Source organism: Suhomyces tanzawaensis (assembly GCF_001661415.1).
Source record: "Suhomyces tanzawaensis NRRL Y-17324 unplaced genomic scaffold CANTAscaffold_2, whole genome shotgun sequence".
NCBI lineage: Eukaryota > Fungi > Ascomycota > Pichiomycetes > Serinales > Debaryomycetaceae > Suhomyces > Suhomyces tanzawaensis.
In genome coordinates, this window is record NW_017963637.1 from 332,792 (window position 1) to 348,178 (window position 15,387).

Consider the following 15,387-nt stretch of genomic DNA (forward strand, 5'->3'; position numbering starts at 1 on the left):
ACAACTCCTCCTCCACCATGAACATCCTCACCAACCCCCTCTACCGTCCCCTCCTCGAGATCCTCCGAGCCGCCCGCAACGGCATAGTCTACGGGGGAAAGCTCCGGTTCTCGCACGCTTTGGTCATCAGTCTTCTCTACCGATCAGGCCCGCTAGCTCCACGGCTCAAGCAGGTGTTGGAAGCCACCAAGAACCACGCGGAGGTGTTGGCGTCGTTCGCCATCATCTACAAGGCGTGCTGCAAGATCTTTGCCCACGAAGCGTTGCTTGGGCCCAAAAACTTGCCGTTGATCAAATTCGTGGCTGGCTCCATTGGCTCGTGGATTGTGTACTCCCAGCACTTTGACCTCTTCCACTCGGGAATCACCCACCAGATCACCTTGTACTGCTTTTCGAGAGTTATGATTGCGTGTGGCAAGATGTTGCTTGACCAGTACCTCAGCTGCGCCCAGCCCAAGTTCAGAAACTACGCAGGCGACGCCATCCTCTACAAGGATCTCACTGCCAACCAGCAGAAGAAGTTGAAGTCTAGTGTGTACAACAAGTCGTGGAAGTACTTTGCCATTCTTACCTGGGGTTTGGTCATGTTGATCTACGACATCCAGCCTCAATACTTGCAGAGCAGTTTGAGACATAGCATGGCGTACATTTATGACGTGGAGATGGAGACCTGGAGCAACTGGCGCGAGTTCTTGGGCTTCTAAGCACTTTGTGCTGAGCTGATGTGCTTATCCTTCTGTGGACATAGGAAGTGGATGACTGTTGTGTTTAGTCCATTGTCCACAGGTATTATAAGTTTTCCAGATGATTGGCCAGGTGTATGACTTGCTGTGGGTTTGTCCACATGTGGCTATTGGAAGGTTCCAGATGATTGGACCGAATGACTGAATTCGACTGTTTTTGATTCGGCCGTGTGTTAGGCCCCAACATCGAAGCACCTGATGAATGAGGATTAATGAGATAACGATTCGTATATACCCACGCTGATGGTGTTTTGAATTATGGTGTTTTTGCAATCAAATCGTTAGTTTTCCATGTTGGACTGACGGGCCGCTATTCCCACTTGTTGGTCTATTTCCACCTCGATTTGTATCAATGTTTTCGGTTCTCCCACCCGTTCACCAGATTGCCTTCCCAGAACTTTCACTGTCCCATTATCCAACTGAATCCATTGGCTCCGATTTATTTCATTTACACCCATACACGAACGCCGTTTATTTATCTATTTATTTACCCCCACATCTACTTGATCACCCTATTTATCCGTTTATTTATCCCAAATATTTGACCACCGGTCTATTACCTCACTACCTAACCCATTTATAACAGTTGACCTGACATTCTCGTTCTTTATCTATCAGAGACAGTGAGTACCCCCTGCCTGTCAATTATGAGCTCGGCTCACTATTCGAAACTCGTTGGCCATTGCACTAGAACACCGGTTAAATAGTTCTCTCTTTATACTCGATACATGACAGCAGAAGGAAAAAGTAATGCCTAAATGGAGATCCACGGTAGAATGGCCCTTCTCTACAGTAGCCAACGAATTGCAAAGTCGATGAACGTCCATACTGTTTCAATAAAGCATCTGCGGCACTCTTGAGATGAAGTCTATAAAGATATTAAAATAATTGTCGGTGAAGTACCAGAAAAGCCCAGAGGAGAAATGATCAGGCATTGAAGTATAGTGACAGGCTAATTGGTGATGTCATGAGTAATTTATCACAACATTTCCAAGAGGTATAAGCTACTGTTACCAAGGATAAGGATTTACTCTGTCGCGTCTAAATGTCTTTCGGAAAGTGTCTCATTGGGGAATGCACGGTCCATTTTAGAGATCTTGACCAGAACGGGAGGTGAAGTATGGTGAGATCAAAGAGACAGTAGGAATAAGTGCACACGTCATTTCTCACTCCGTTGTGCAGACGTCATGTAGTGCAGATGTCACTTGTGAACGTTATTGGGTGCAGATGTCACTACAACGGTCATTACATACGTCACTTTAATGTACTCCATCTCACTTCACAAGCCCATGAGTTGACCTTTCATCACCCGAAGGTCCCTAGCGCCAATTTTGCCCTGCCACGGCCTCACCTGGCTGGTGCTTTTCCAGTGGCTTCTGTAGCCGCGCTCGGGAAATTCCCACCAACGCCACCAGTCAACTGGTAGCACCTCCACGCTGGCAGCTGCCAAAACAGATACGCTGGCAACTACAAAAGCAGCTACGCTGGCGCCACCACCCCTACCCGTCTCTACCCGTCTCTGCCCCCTAGCCTACTGTAATTCTCTGGTTTCTAGCGAGAATCTTTGATCCACCCTCGTGGCTGCGACTGGCCGCAAAACTCCCAGCCTTCCACTAATAAGGCACCACCAGAACCACCACCAGAACCACCACCACCAGAGCCAATACCCCACTCTCTACTAGCAGCACCAGCGGCAGTGCTAACAGCACACCACCTTTATTGCCACTGTTGCCAGCTTTCCGAAGCCTCCTTTCCCCCCGCCGTGCGCCAGAGATATTCCGTAAAAACAGCGTGTTCTTAACACGTACACGATTATTAATCGATATTTAAATAGCGAGCGTCGCTGAAAACCGTCAACGGTCAATACTATCTACCATGAAATTCTGGAAATTTTCATCCCAAGCCTTAGCCACCTTGTTGTCTGTGGTCACCTTAGCCCAGGCCAGTGGCCCCACCGACGGTGAGGCAGCTGCTGACCCAAACTCCGCTGTGGTCAAGTTGACCACCGCCACCTTCAAGACCTTCCTTGACGAAAACCCATTGGTGCTTGCTGAGTTCTTCGCTCCATGGTGTGGCTACTGTAAGTTGTTGGGCCCTGAATTCTCCAAGGCTGCTGATTCCTTGAACGAGTCCCACCCCAACATCAAGTTGGCCCAGATCGACTGTACCGAAGAAGAGCAATTGTGTTTGGAACACGGCATCAGAGGCTACCCAACCTTGAAGCTTGCTCGTGGTAGCGAGGCCACCGAGGACTACGACGGCCCAAGAGAAGCCGACGGAATTGTCGACTACATGATCAAGCAGACCTTGCCTGCTGTCCAAGAAGCCGCCACTTTGATCGCATTCAACGAGTTGGCCTCCCACGAAACCAAGCCTTACGTCGTGCAAATCGGGTCCACTTCTGAGACCTCTGAGATCTTCGAGAAGGTTGCCAAGCAGTTCAGAAAGGACCACTTGTTCTTGTCTGCTGACAAGTCGTTCGTCGATGGTTTGAAGAAGAAGTTCTCTGGTATTAAGAACGACTTCAAGAAGCCTACCTACCTCGTTGTCCACCCAGACAATGACAAGGAACCAATTGTGTTCGACGAAGAATTGAGTCTCGAGGCCTTGAGCGAGTTCATCAAGAGAGAAGTAGTTCCTCTCTTCGGTGACATCAATGGTGACACCTACATGACCTACATGGCTTCTCCATTGCCTCTCGCCTACTACTTCTACAACACCAAGGACCAAAGAGCAGATGTCGCTCCTTTGTTCACCAAGTTGGGTAAGGAATTCAGAGGCAAGATCAACTTTGTTGGTTTGGATGCTAGCTTGTTCGGCAAGCACGCTGAAACCATCAACATGAACCCAGAAATCACCCCATTGTTTGCCATCCACACCACCTCCAACGACAAGAAGTACGGTGTCAATCAAACTGAGTTCCCAGAAGGTCCATCTCAAAAGGTGATTGAAAAGTTCGTCAGAGACTACTTTGCTGACAAGTTGTCCCCAATCATCAAGTCACAGCCATTGCCTACTGAAGAAGAAATAGCATCCACCCCAGTTGTTCAATTGGTTGCCCACAACCACGATGACGTGGTCAAGGACGTCACCAAGGATGTCTTCGTCAAGTACTACGCTCCATGGTGTGGTCACTGTAAGAAGTTAGCTCCAACCTGGGAAGAATTAGCTGAGCTTTACGACTCCAAGAATGCCGACTCCCAAGTTGTTATTGCCAACCTCGACCATTCCAGCAACGATGTCACCACTCCTGTCCAAATTGAAGGATACCCAACCTTGTTATTATACCCAGCCAACGGTGAGATTGACGAAAAGACTGGTTTAAGAACCCCAATTGTTTTCTCTGACAACAGAGAATTGGAGAGCTTGATCAAGTTCATCAAGGAAAAGGGTGCTCATGGTGTCGATGGCCATGAATTGAAGAGCAGACAAGTTGAAATAGAAGAAGAAGATGAGGAAACTCTTGTTGACAAGGTTGAAGAGGTTCTTGAGGAAGCCAAGGAGGTTGAACATGATGAATTATAAGTAATGCTGTATCAATACCAAAATTACGTGTATAGATATTAAAAATATTTCAAAGAATAATTAATATTGTAAATCCATACCAAAATGGAGTGCCAGGTGATCACTATATTTGGTAGCAAAATTACGTTTATAGAAATAATCTTTACCTAGTCATTAAGAGCCTAAGGTCCCCAAATCTTGACCAATTTGTCGTCGCCAACAGAGCACCATAGTTTGCCGTAATCAGTTGAGCCTCCGACCCCACCGAACCTATTCCAATCAACAGAATTACACAATCCGTGGTGGCCCTTAATTCTTCCAATCAACTGGCCAGTATGCAATTTCCAATAATATATGAAACCATCATCAGATCCACTGATGACAAGTTCTTCCTCACCCGTGCTATCCACTAAATAACCAAAGGCAGATCTCACAACATGGATACTTTGTGTATGCCCGAGTAATCTTCGGTAAAGAATTGGCGTTGGCTCTGGGTTTTCCAGATTTGACAATCCTGAGATATCCCACACTTGTAATTCTTCAGGTGCACAATTAACCAATAAATACTTGCCGTTAGCAGAGATGGAGCACGAAGTAAGCCTTCCTTTCAACGTTATGGATGCAAGTCTTTTGGTAGAGGCCTCTTCGTTGAATGAGGTAGGAATTTGGTAGAACTGCAAACGGCGGTCGTTACTCGCTGTCACGAGGATCTTACCATTTGGAGTCACCGCGATGTCGTTAATTCTGTTGAAATTATTCTCGAGCTTTTTGTCCAATCCGTTGTCCAGCTTGTTTTTAGCTGACGAGGAGAGTGAAGCCTCAAATTCAACAGCAGTGTCGATTGGCGAATCTTCTTTCATATTTAGGTCATGGGTCTCTTCGTCTCCATCGTCGTCAATGTTGCCGTAAAAATCGAACAACTCAGTTCCGTCAACGTCGTATGCTTTCAATGCTTTGTCTGGAGATCCAATGATGAATCTGGGTTTGGAGGTGTCGTCTAGGGTAGGTAAAAATTCGCAGGTCCACGTTTTGATATCCTGGCCCAAAACAAAGCTGCTGGCCAACTTGATCTCGCCTGTGGTTGCATCGTTCATTGAACGAGTGATTCTCTTCTTGGTAGTAAGCTGCTGGAGACCAGTGACTTCCCAAACCCGCACTACCGTATCCAAGTAGCAGCTGACCAAGTAGTGTTCGTGTTGATCCCAGGCACAATATATCACCGACTTCTCACCATACGCTCTTTTGTCAGTAGGCTGGAATCCCTGGGTGTTCAAGGTTGATGGCTCCAACGTCTTGAGCAATTTGAACCCATCCCATACATCGTAGATGGCCAACTCACCGTTCAAGGCTCCTGTGACCAAGAATCGTCCCAGAGGCGAAAACTTGGCACACCACACTTCGAAGTTGTGGTTTTTCAAGGTGTGAAGGAGGTTGTTGGGGAACAATGTTGTCTTGTAGAGCTCATGGAGCTGGGTGGCGCTTTTGTCCAAGGTCAACGCAAGGTCCTCGTCGTCGGATCGCTTCTTGCCTTCACCAGAGGTCCTGGGAGGCAAGTAGTAAGCATTTTGCAGCTTCTGGTACAACACCGACTGGCGAATGATGGTGTTGAGCAAATTGTCGGGGATGTCGTAGGAGGTGTCGAACATCTGCTTGTCGTTCTTCAAAAGCTTACCTAGTAAGGTGTCTGTCAACAGAGTACGAGCCGAGGTAATGAGGTTTCCAGAGCGGATCGGCTGGCCAAAAAAGTACTTGGACGCCAGCACCAGTGTGAGCTTGTCGTGATTGGTCGTGAACTCGAGCAAGAGGGCGGATTCGCTCTCCCTGTTCAATTGGTTCAATAACAGGGAGTCAAACACCAGGTTGAGCTCGGATCCGTGGCCAAAGTCGAACTCCGAGTCAGCAATCTGGGTGACTCTTGCCTGCAACTTGTCCAAGAGTGGAAGCAACTGGTTGCGGAGATACTCGAGCAATTGTTGCTGGGGTTTGTTGGGAGATTGCACCAACTGCTCGAAGAAATGGGTCTTTTTGACCAAGTAGAGGGTTGTTAACACCACCGCGTGGGGATCGCGAAATTGCGGCAAGTCCAACACTGGTGAGGGCAGGGATGCCGTCAAGAGAGCCTCCAAATGAGCCTCTACGGCCTCATACTGTCCCTGTTTCAATTGCAGCAGGAACCAGCCTGCGGCTTCTGCCAGGGACGTTTTGGTGCCACGCTTGAGTTTGATGGCATCGCCAAGATCCTCACTGATGGCGTCATAGCCTAGCTCACGGAGTGACTTTTGGATGAGCTGAAGCACGAATTCCTCTGACATGGCAAGGATGGTGATGGGGCCACGGTATGGGGTTGGGCGCCAGAAGTAGGGAGGTGCGGCAGGTGACCGCGGGCACGTGCAGGGAAGTCGGTGAATGGAAACTGGGGTAGGTGGTAGTAAGGATGTAAAGTTTGTTTGATATGGAAAGATTGGCCTACGTGGTATACACTCATTTCGCTACGTTTTAAGTATTTGAATTTTGACACACTCATTATTATTTAGAGATTGGTTTTCCCAGTGGGTAAATTATTGATCTGTACCGTGGAGAATGTCATGAAATAGTTTAAGTAATAACTGATCGACAAAGTAGATTGTGTTTCAATTCGTGTTTTTGTTACAATTAATCTGGATTAGTGGATCGTACGCAATTCGTTTCAGCTTCTGACAATATCCATCTTGACTGGTTGTCGGAGTAATTGATATCGCGTACTATGAAATCTTGCGCGGAGCAGGCATTTCCTGAAAAGCGGTAAGACACATTGGCCAAATGCCGATTAAACACCAGAACAGTGATATGCGAAACGAATTTAACAGTTGAGATACGGTACCAGCAAGATAATAATGACTTTCAAACTAAAAGAAGCAATTGGGAGTTATGGGCAGAGGATAGTCTCAAATTTTTAGCTTTAGCAGGGACAGATTTTGGTCCGCGTATAGTCTGAGTATGCGGACGAATAGAAGCACGAGAGTATTTAGTGAAGATAATTATTACAAATAGGTGAAACTTCCAGTACGAAAATTAGTGAGATATTCTTTCGGCCACGATACCTATCTGGTGCAATCTGCTCCAATGAAAGTGCATACACCATTTATATTAGTAAAGCCAAGGTTATCAAATCATTATTAGTGTAATGTTGGGAAATGGAATTTTTCTTGGTTCAGAAAATCAATTTCGGAACGCTAAGTGGGGATTTCGGGAACTTCAATAACTAAGCATACATATAGCAGGCATTTCTACGACTGTACCAGTAAATTAGGATTCCATTCCATCCAATAGAAAGAAAATGTCCACACATCACTGGATTGAGTCCGCTCTTTGGAACGTATATGGAGTGAAAACATTTACGAGCTATTGCATCCGCGCAGTATCGACTCCGAGTAGCACGATGTCAATCAATCGGAATCTTGATCTTTTCCCCATTATCTTAGCCTCTGAGCCGTTCCTAAGAACTGCCACTTCAGCTGTTCATTGGGCACTATTGCAGTGGGCCAACGCCATAATAATCCGTGCGCTCTTTAATGCCTCACGTTAATGGCCTGTAGGTGTTTTTCCAGCTGGAAAAACTAACCATCTCGCTAATTGTGCTGAACGATTCGCGGAAACGGCCGTGCCATTCTGAAGCCCGATAGCGTAAATCCCGGCAGGGTACAATGCAAGGACCCTCGCATGCTGTAGGCTAGCGTTTCGCAACGGTCGATGAGAGCAAGAGATGGTAGCCAGCTGTAGAGGCTCGTGGGAGGAGAGGTGCCAGTAAGTCGCAGTGCTTCGTAATTTTCCAGTACCGTTGGCTCCGCCTGGTACTCCAGCAGTCCACGCTGCCACGATAGCTCAGCACAGTCCCTCCACCACGAGACCATCGCCAGGCTATGGCCAGTCTATGTTACCTTAACGCCAATCACAATCAGTATTCTCCGACCAATAGCCCACTCGGTGCCTCATCCGCTCTCGTACCGCCATCGGACCGCGATGTTCAGCCCTGTTCGCCGTTTGCCACCCGCAGCCGTCCCACCGCCCCCTAGCTAAGCACGTTGACAGTACCAACTCCGCCAGCCCACCACCACCACCACCACCACCTTGCCCTACACCCTCCTACCATCTCCTACCATCTCCTACCATCACCTACCTTTCACTCCGTCCAGTTTTGCTCTCATTCTTCCCCCTATTCTCACTTCTTCTCCTCTCTCAGCCAGCCGTACATCGCAGCCGCCAGCCTCACTGATAAACAAAAACCATTCTCATCTTCCACCACACCGCCATGGAATCTTCAGAACCCACCACCAAGAAGCGAAACAGAATCAGCCGTGTGTGTGGCTTCTGCAAACGAAGGAAGATCAAGTGTGATCGTGGCAGTCCCTGCCTCAGCTGTGTCAAGTACGGCAACCGCAACTGTCACTACGCAGAGATCGAGCTGGTAGCCGAGGGCGAGATCGAGAAGAATGGCGAGCTCGAAAGCACTTTGGAGTCGTTGAAGAAGAAGCTCCGCAGCTTGGAAGAGTACGTGGGCAAAGCCAACGTGGCAGGCATCACCGACGAGATCGTCACTGGCCGGTTGAACCTCGCGTGGTCTCACACCAATGAATCCACCCTGAAGGTGTCGCCTGTGGCCAGCGAAAAGGACTACATCAACTTCTTCGAAGGCTACACCTCCGTCAACGTCAGCGAGCCCATCCGCAGACGAAATTTCGGCCCGTTGTCGTGGTACGCGTTGATCAAAGTCGACGGTGCCTTGGGCATCTTGTGGGAGTACGTCTACGCCAAACACGAAAGCTACCACGAACGGGTACGTAACATGTTCCACTCGGGCCAGGACGCCACCGACCCTGACACCAAGGCGTTCGCAAACAAGGTCAACGACGACGAGGGCTTCAATGACGTACGTGAAATAAGCTACATCAACGCCTGCGGCCAGCAGTCCTTCAACATCTTGGACTCCACCGAAGGAATCAAGCAGCGGCACATTTTCTCAGCCCCTGCCAGCAACCGCAACGAGGAACTCGAGCTCATCACCAAAATCAAGCTCGCCTTGCCCTCCAGAAAAGTCATATGGCTCCTTTACAAGCGTTTCTTCATCAACTGCTACCTGTTCATGCCATGCATCGATGAGGTGGTGCTAAAGGAGCAGTTATCCAAGATCATCGGCGAGGAATCGCTCCTCGAAGAGCCGGTGGCAGATGTCCAAGTATCAAGAAGATTGGACTTTGCCCACTTGGGAGCTTTGCTTTTAGTTTTGAGGTTCTCCTATCTCACCTTGTTCAATAACCTTAACGGTAGCCATGACCCCAGATTGTCCACTGATGACCCATCTCCTAAAGTGCAAGAATTGAAATATTTGTTGAGTAATCCCATTGGTTTGGAAATAGTGGAAGTTGCCCACGAGTGCTTGAACCAATTCAACTTGATGAGAGGCATCAATATGTCTATCATGCAGTTGGCCTTACTAACCAGATTCTACCACATGTATGCACCAGAAGATGGTGATGGTGTCGATGGTGGTGATGCTCAAGTTTTCAATGCTATGCTCATCCAAATGGCTTACGCCCTTGGGTTGCATAGAGACCCTGACAATTTCCCTGACCAGTGTGTCGATGAAAAGTCAAATAACTTGGCTAGAAAGATGTGGTACTGTGTTATTATAATCGATCTAAACAATACCATGACCGCTGGAACCCCAATGAATGTCAATATCAATTCTTTTGATACAAAAGTTCCCTTCTACAAACCAGGAAATGAGAATGTGGTGAATGTTGCTTTGGAAAAGCACACTGTCAAGGCTTTCAAGATGCTTGAAGCATCGTTTGAAAGATTGGCTGATATTATGCTGAAGATCATGGACGTCAAGGGAAGTGTCAGCATAAGAGATCTAGAAGTAAAATTAGAGTTTATGAGAGACCATTACGCCACCTTTGCTTCTGAAGCATTTGAGGAAGGAGTAAGGAATCCTCATAACCTATTGACTCAGCTCTTGAGAACCAAGGTGTTCCTCAATTCCAGTTTATTCGTTGTGTCAGTATACTTGCATGTCTTCAATTACTATGAAAGAAGACGGGACATTAAGCTTGCGTACAACTTTTTGAAAAGGATGATGGAAATTTGTATTGGCCAAGTCTTGCCATTCTACTTTGAATTTTATGGTCTGGTGGATCAATTTGCTGATGTGACTGACTTGATCGTTGCACCTTCTTTTGAACAAGCATGTCACAAGTCTGTTATTGTGTTGACAGCTATATTTATCAGAGTGAAAATAATCACCATGAATTTCGAAACCTCCTACGATCATTCTACTAAAATGAATGAAAACAGTGGGTATAAATCCCGGTACAAGAAATGGGTTACTTTAACAGAATCAATTGAAAAGAGCATGAGATTGTTCCGTGAATTCATGGCGATCTTAAGTCCTAGATTTTATTATGCTTGGAGAATCACTAAGGCACAAAGAATCATGTGCTCTCTTCTCACAGATCAAGAATTGTTCGACCGTACCAGAACTAGTCCAAAACTTGTGAACTTGCCATTAGATAATGGTATGTTGGATGACTTGAACGAAATCTTCGACAAGACGTTCAGTAGGATCTCCCAACTCAAGAAGGAGAAAGGCATCAAGCTCAATCGTTTCCATGCTTCGATGTTCCACCAAGAAAACGAGATATCCAAGTGCAACGAGGTCTCAGGAAACAAAAGATACAACCGTAACCCCGATGAAATGGCTCCGAATAAAAGAGCTAACGTGGGCACCCCCAATTTTTTCCCTCCCTCCACCAATGATTCCAGAAGCTATAACTCTGTCGGATCTGTTCCCTCGACAGCATCTAGCGATAGTCATGGCGATGTTAACTTGGTACCCAACGACGAGATCGATCGGATCTGGATGTTGATGCTTTCGTTGAAGAAAAGCAATGATAATGGCGCAACTGGCTACTACAACAATGCCAACCTCAATTCAAACAATGTCAAACCCGAAAGCACACCAGTGGCGGTTCCCAATCCTAAGGTTAACGTCCAGAAGGATTCAATCATACCGCTAATGCCTATTGAGCAACCGGTCGCCAACGCACCAACACCAAGCTTGGGGGGATTAGGTAACATTCTCGAATCTACTTATAATCCCGAGGCATCGTTCCTCCCAGGATTCAATTTCGGAGGCGATATATTTGGAAGTATGACACTTGACGACATCTTCAAAGATTTCAACTAAACTACAAAAAATCTTGCACATAGCAACACAGCTGTATACTATTTTAGTTCTTTGTATATTTAATCTATGCCTTTTATGACTTTTTTATTTTTGTAGCGGCGCAATTCCACTGATAAATTCAGTGCAATGGTCACTGAAGTGGTTTAGAATATTTGAATGCTATATGACTCTTCTTAAATCATCGGAACTATTTGCGGTAAATATCCAATTGGGTAACCTTGCACTACAGCATTTTGTATTTTAAAACATGCTTGTTTGACCTCTCTTAGATCACCAGAAGATTATGGGGTGAATACGCATTATTTTGCACTATGATTGTACTAAGTTGTCGCCCACACTATGACGTTGTCTTTTGGTGTTCTGTAAAGGATTGTATGTCCGTTTTCGGTGGCAATGGACAATACGACCCAATTCGAAGCAATGATGTCTCGCACCAGAGCAGAATGGATGTTTTGGACGGAGCTCAAGGAGAGGTATGATGAGTTTTCGGAAGGGCCGACAGGGGCCTCATATGTGCTGATATACGAGTCCAAGCTGCCGTGGACTAACAGGGAGCTGTTGATGGTGATTAGGCACAAATATTCGTACAACTCGGCGAGCTCGTCTGATGCTTGCAGAGACACAACGGGCTCCAATGTAAGGGCCGAAGTGTTGCTGGAACCATTGATAGACGTGTGTTTGAGCACCAGAGCAATTGGTTGGAGTTCCTGGATGCCACTCAACGCGAAGTCGTACGCCACAACTTGGATATTGCAACGGGAGAACACGGTTTTGACCGCGTAGACAGCTGCTGGAGGGAGTGTGCCATTGGGCACCTCGATGTCAATCCTGTGGGTATGCGACGCTGAGTTTTTAGCTCCGTGTCCTACCTTTGTGTGTGGTAGCACTTGCGACAGGCCTAGTTTGGGGCAGCGATGGAAGGAGTCTGCAGTCAAGAAGAAGGTGAGCACCGCGTTCTTGAGCTCTAGCGAGTCGCCGTCGACGTCGCTGGTGAAGGCTTTGAAGTAGAGCGATTCCTGACGCAGAGAAACCAACTGGAGGATGTGGTCAGAATCAACGACTCCAGTGGCATGGGACGATTTGTGCAGGGCCAACGACGATACGCCAGGATGTACCACGCTGGCACACACGATGTGGGGACTGGCCCTGAGGCGTGGCTCTAGCACTGGCCCAAGGGACTCCACGGGATGAGACGTCACTAGCAAAGGCATGGAGATAGATGTTCGGTCGTGCGACTGAATAAACTTGTGGGCACAGGGAGCGGAGCCATCGCCGGCGGAGTTTGAGCCATGGTGCGATTCTGCGGCACTCTCCCTAGGAGTTATCGGGAGGTCGCTACGGCGGCGCGTGAGCTCGCGTACGCACCGATGCTCGGAGTAGCGAAGATTTCACGGGGAATGGAGGACAACCAGAACACAAGTAGCACTAGTGCAAGCGGAGTGAGGATGTCTGATACTGTCCCATAGTGTAGTCCAGGTTGGGGGAGTGTACAGGGCTTATTCCAGCCAGTATTCGCTTTCCCGCTCTTTCTTGCCCTATTCTTTCTTCCCGCTGTTTCTGGCTATTTTTGCGATGCCAGTGGCTCCAGATAGTATTATCGCTTTGTGCGACATTCCGTCCCCCATACTCCCTCCACGAGGACCATCCGTAATTGCCGTAGTGGTCGCCCCCAGGACGAACCACTCCCCCCAGTATCTCTTGACAACGCCAGATGACCCGCCCACGCTGCCCCTGACAACGCCAGCTCGCTTACTCCCCACTATTCCCACCATTGTCCCTTGCCATCGCATTGATAGCGGCACGTGACCACTCCCGTCCCAGTTCACCACCACAACTGGCCCTTGGCACCGTCAGTACTGGTGTAGCCATCGGGAACGTCGCCGGCGTCGCCAGCCAGCCCCAGCCGCCATTCCCACGTTTTTCCGAGCCATCTTCCCCACAGGCGGCCTCGCTGTGCCGGCCCGTCTCCCTTCCAAAAATTACTCGCTGGCGGTGACACAAAAGCCCGCCAACGTGGACCCATCTAGCGTAAGCTGTCAGCAAAAGGATAAAGGTCACTCGAGGCTTAATCCACCATCGACTTCTAGTACCACTAGAGGAATGCACCAAATGCACCACATGGCCCCATGGGTGCCTACGTTTGCCCAGGCCATCGAGAATGAACACAGTCTCAACGAAAACAGCCCTCCGTTTGTTGCTTTCCAGCTAGCCACCGTGGACTCGCACAGTGGATTCCCCAAGAACAGAACGTTGATCCACCGTGGCTGGCTCTTCGACGACAAGTCCAGCAACGTGTTGACGTTCACCACCGACAAGAGAATGGCCAAGTACGAGGAACTCCTCCACGACGACCGGTTTGAAGCGGTGTACTGGTTTCCCAAGATCAATAAACAGTTCCGGTTCCGAGGCAAAGCCCGTATTGTCGACGACACATACACCCCCGTCATAAGCAACGATCGAATCGTGAGCTCCAGCTTGGCCACGCCCTCCAACGCCAGCGAAGAGAGTCTCGTCATTGGCAACGGCTCCGTCAAGCCAGTGTCGCCCCAGAAGACACCCATAAATTCCAGTTTGTGCTCTCCTGGCTTGGCGTCGCAGATGTCGCTGTCGACAGTCGACTTGTCATACACCAACCTCGCCAGGTTCCAGTACCAGGCGCCCAGCCTCGAGGAGTGGGAGGCCGAGCGGGTCAGACAGTGGAAGGCGCTCTCCAAAAACCTCAAGAAGAGTTTCCGCAAGCCCACGCCGTTGCTGCCGATGAACGACGAGCTTCAGAAGAAAATCGACTCCATCAGAAGGGGCGTCGACGGTAAAAAGGAGGACGACGGCTTGAAGAACTTCGCGGTGGTGGCCATGTTCATTGACCACGTAGATTTGTATGAGTTGGATAAGGATAGAAGGTTGGTTTACGAAAGGGACAGTTACCAGCAATGGGTAGAGCAAGAGGTGTGTCCATAGTGTATATAGGCTCAAATATAGTACAATCGAGTGCTGAACTGTTATCGCGGCTGTAATTCTGCGAGCACTAGTAAATGTCGCGTGGGTTAAGGTGGATTGTTGCACCCAAATTATAGACGATTAGTGAATGTAACCCGGGATTGCCGTTCCGATTTTCCCAAGAATAGGACACGCCGCCCCTGGATTCAACTTTGCTAGGTTCTTCCATTAACCATTTATAATTCAAAGGGCTATGTCGCTCAAGTCTTAGGATGCTTATTGATAGCTAGAAATTTCACTGTAGAAGTGTATTGAATTCCGGATACCAGATAATTAATAATAGGAACGGATATGAGAATATGAGGGTGAAATTAAGATATACACCATAGAACAAGCGGTTGGTGGGTATAGGGGATGTGGATTGAGGGTTGCTTCAAAATCCGCTACATTCCTTTTGTTAACTTTCGGTAATATTAACTAGCAATACTGCGATCCGTGTATTAATCCGGTAGTTATAATAACTAGCAATACTGCAATCCGTGTATTAATCTATGGTAGTTTATAGTACCTTATAACTAGTAACACCTTGTTTGCGTAACAACAACCCACGCCTTAATGTATATATCTTGATAAACTGCGTGATAGTGCAGTCATACGTCAAAATGACTAAGAAGGGAGGGAAATAATTAAAAGGCTTACAATATTATTAAACATTCCCAAACGACACCTTTCCTAGGGAACAGGAGAGTCACTATTTTCCGCCTGGAGTTAAGCAATCCCCAGGAAGTATTCCATCTATTTAGAAAGTGCGAATAGTTGGGAAAGACGAGTTGTCCCACTCTGGAACGTCGCGCTAATCACCCGCACCGATGCCTGAAACTAGACGTGAACTCCCGAGAGTACATCAAGCAGCGAATTCCTGTCCGAGTACCATGGTAGACATTCGTTGCTGGCATGTGACTGGTGCTCGTTGTAGGC

At 47.9% G+C, this 15,387-nt stretch overlaps 6 protein-coding genes across 6 annotated transcripts; 4 read left to right on the forward strand and 2 right to left on the reverse strand.

The window, feature by feature from the left end:
• Positions 1-17: 17 nt before the first annotated feature.
• CANTADRAFT_46926 (uncharacterized protein) lies at positions 18-704 on the forward strand (the record flags this gene model as incomplete). The annotated part of the gene is made up of 1 exon (XM_020209400.1): positions 18-704. The coding sequence occupies one exon, from the start codon at positions 18-20 to the stop codon at positions 702-704; it is 687 nt and encodes a 228-aa protein (XP_020065706.1).
• A 1,914-nt stretch (positions 705-2,618) lies between these two features.
• On the forward strand, positions 2,619-4,268 carry PDI1 (protein disulfide isomerase; the record flags this gene model as incomplete). The annotated part of the gene is made up of 1 exon (XM_020209291.1): positions 2,619-4,268. The coding sequence occupies one exon, from the start codon at positions 2,619-2,621 to the stop codon at positions 4,266-4,268; it is 1,650 nt and encodes a 549-aa protein (XP_020065707.1).
• Positions 4,269-4,429: 161 nt separating this feature from the next.
• Positions 4,430-6,559, reverse strand: CANTADRAFT_20166 (glucose-induced degradation complex subunit; the record flags this gene model as incomplete). The annotated part of the gene is made up of 1 exon (XM_020206527.1): positions 4,430-6,559. The coding sequence occupies one exon, from the start codon at positions 6,557-6,559 to the stop codon at positions 4,430-4,432; it is 2,130 nt and encodes a 709-aa protein (XP_020065708.1).
• Positions 6,560-8,553: 1,994 nt separating this feature from the next.
• ZCF29 (Zcf29p) lies at positions 8,554-11,205 on the forward strand (the record flags this gene model as incomplete). Its single annotated transcript, XM_020208244.1, has 2 exons — positions 8,554-10,888; positions 11,000-11,205. Coding segments are annotated over 2 exons (2,541 nt in total), but the record flags the coding sequence as incomplete, so codon positions are not given.
• A 587-nt stretch (positions 11,206-11,792) lies between these two features.
• On the reverse strand, positions 11,793-12,683 carry CANTADRAFT_20168 (uncharacterized protein; the record flags this gene model as incomplete). The annotated part of the gene is made up of 1 exon (XM_020206528.1): positions 11,793-12,683. One exon carries the CDS (start codon positions 12,681-12,683, stop codon positions 11,793-11,795), a length of 891 nt encoding a protein of 296 aa, XP_020065710.1.
• Positions 12,684-13,572: 889 nt separating this feature from the next.
• CANTADRAFT_47368 (uncharacterized protein) lies at positions 13,573-14,430 on the forward strand (the record flags this gene model as incomplete). Its single annotated transcript, XM_020209453.1, has 1 exon — positions 13,573-14,430. One exon carries the CDS (start codon positions 13,573-13,575, stop codon positions 14,428-14,430), a length of 858 nt encoding a protein of 285 aa, XP_020065711.1.
• Between the last annotated feature and the right edge of the window lie 957 nt (positions 14,431-15,387).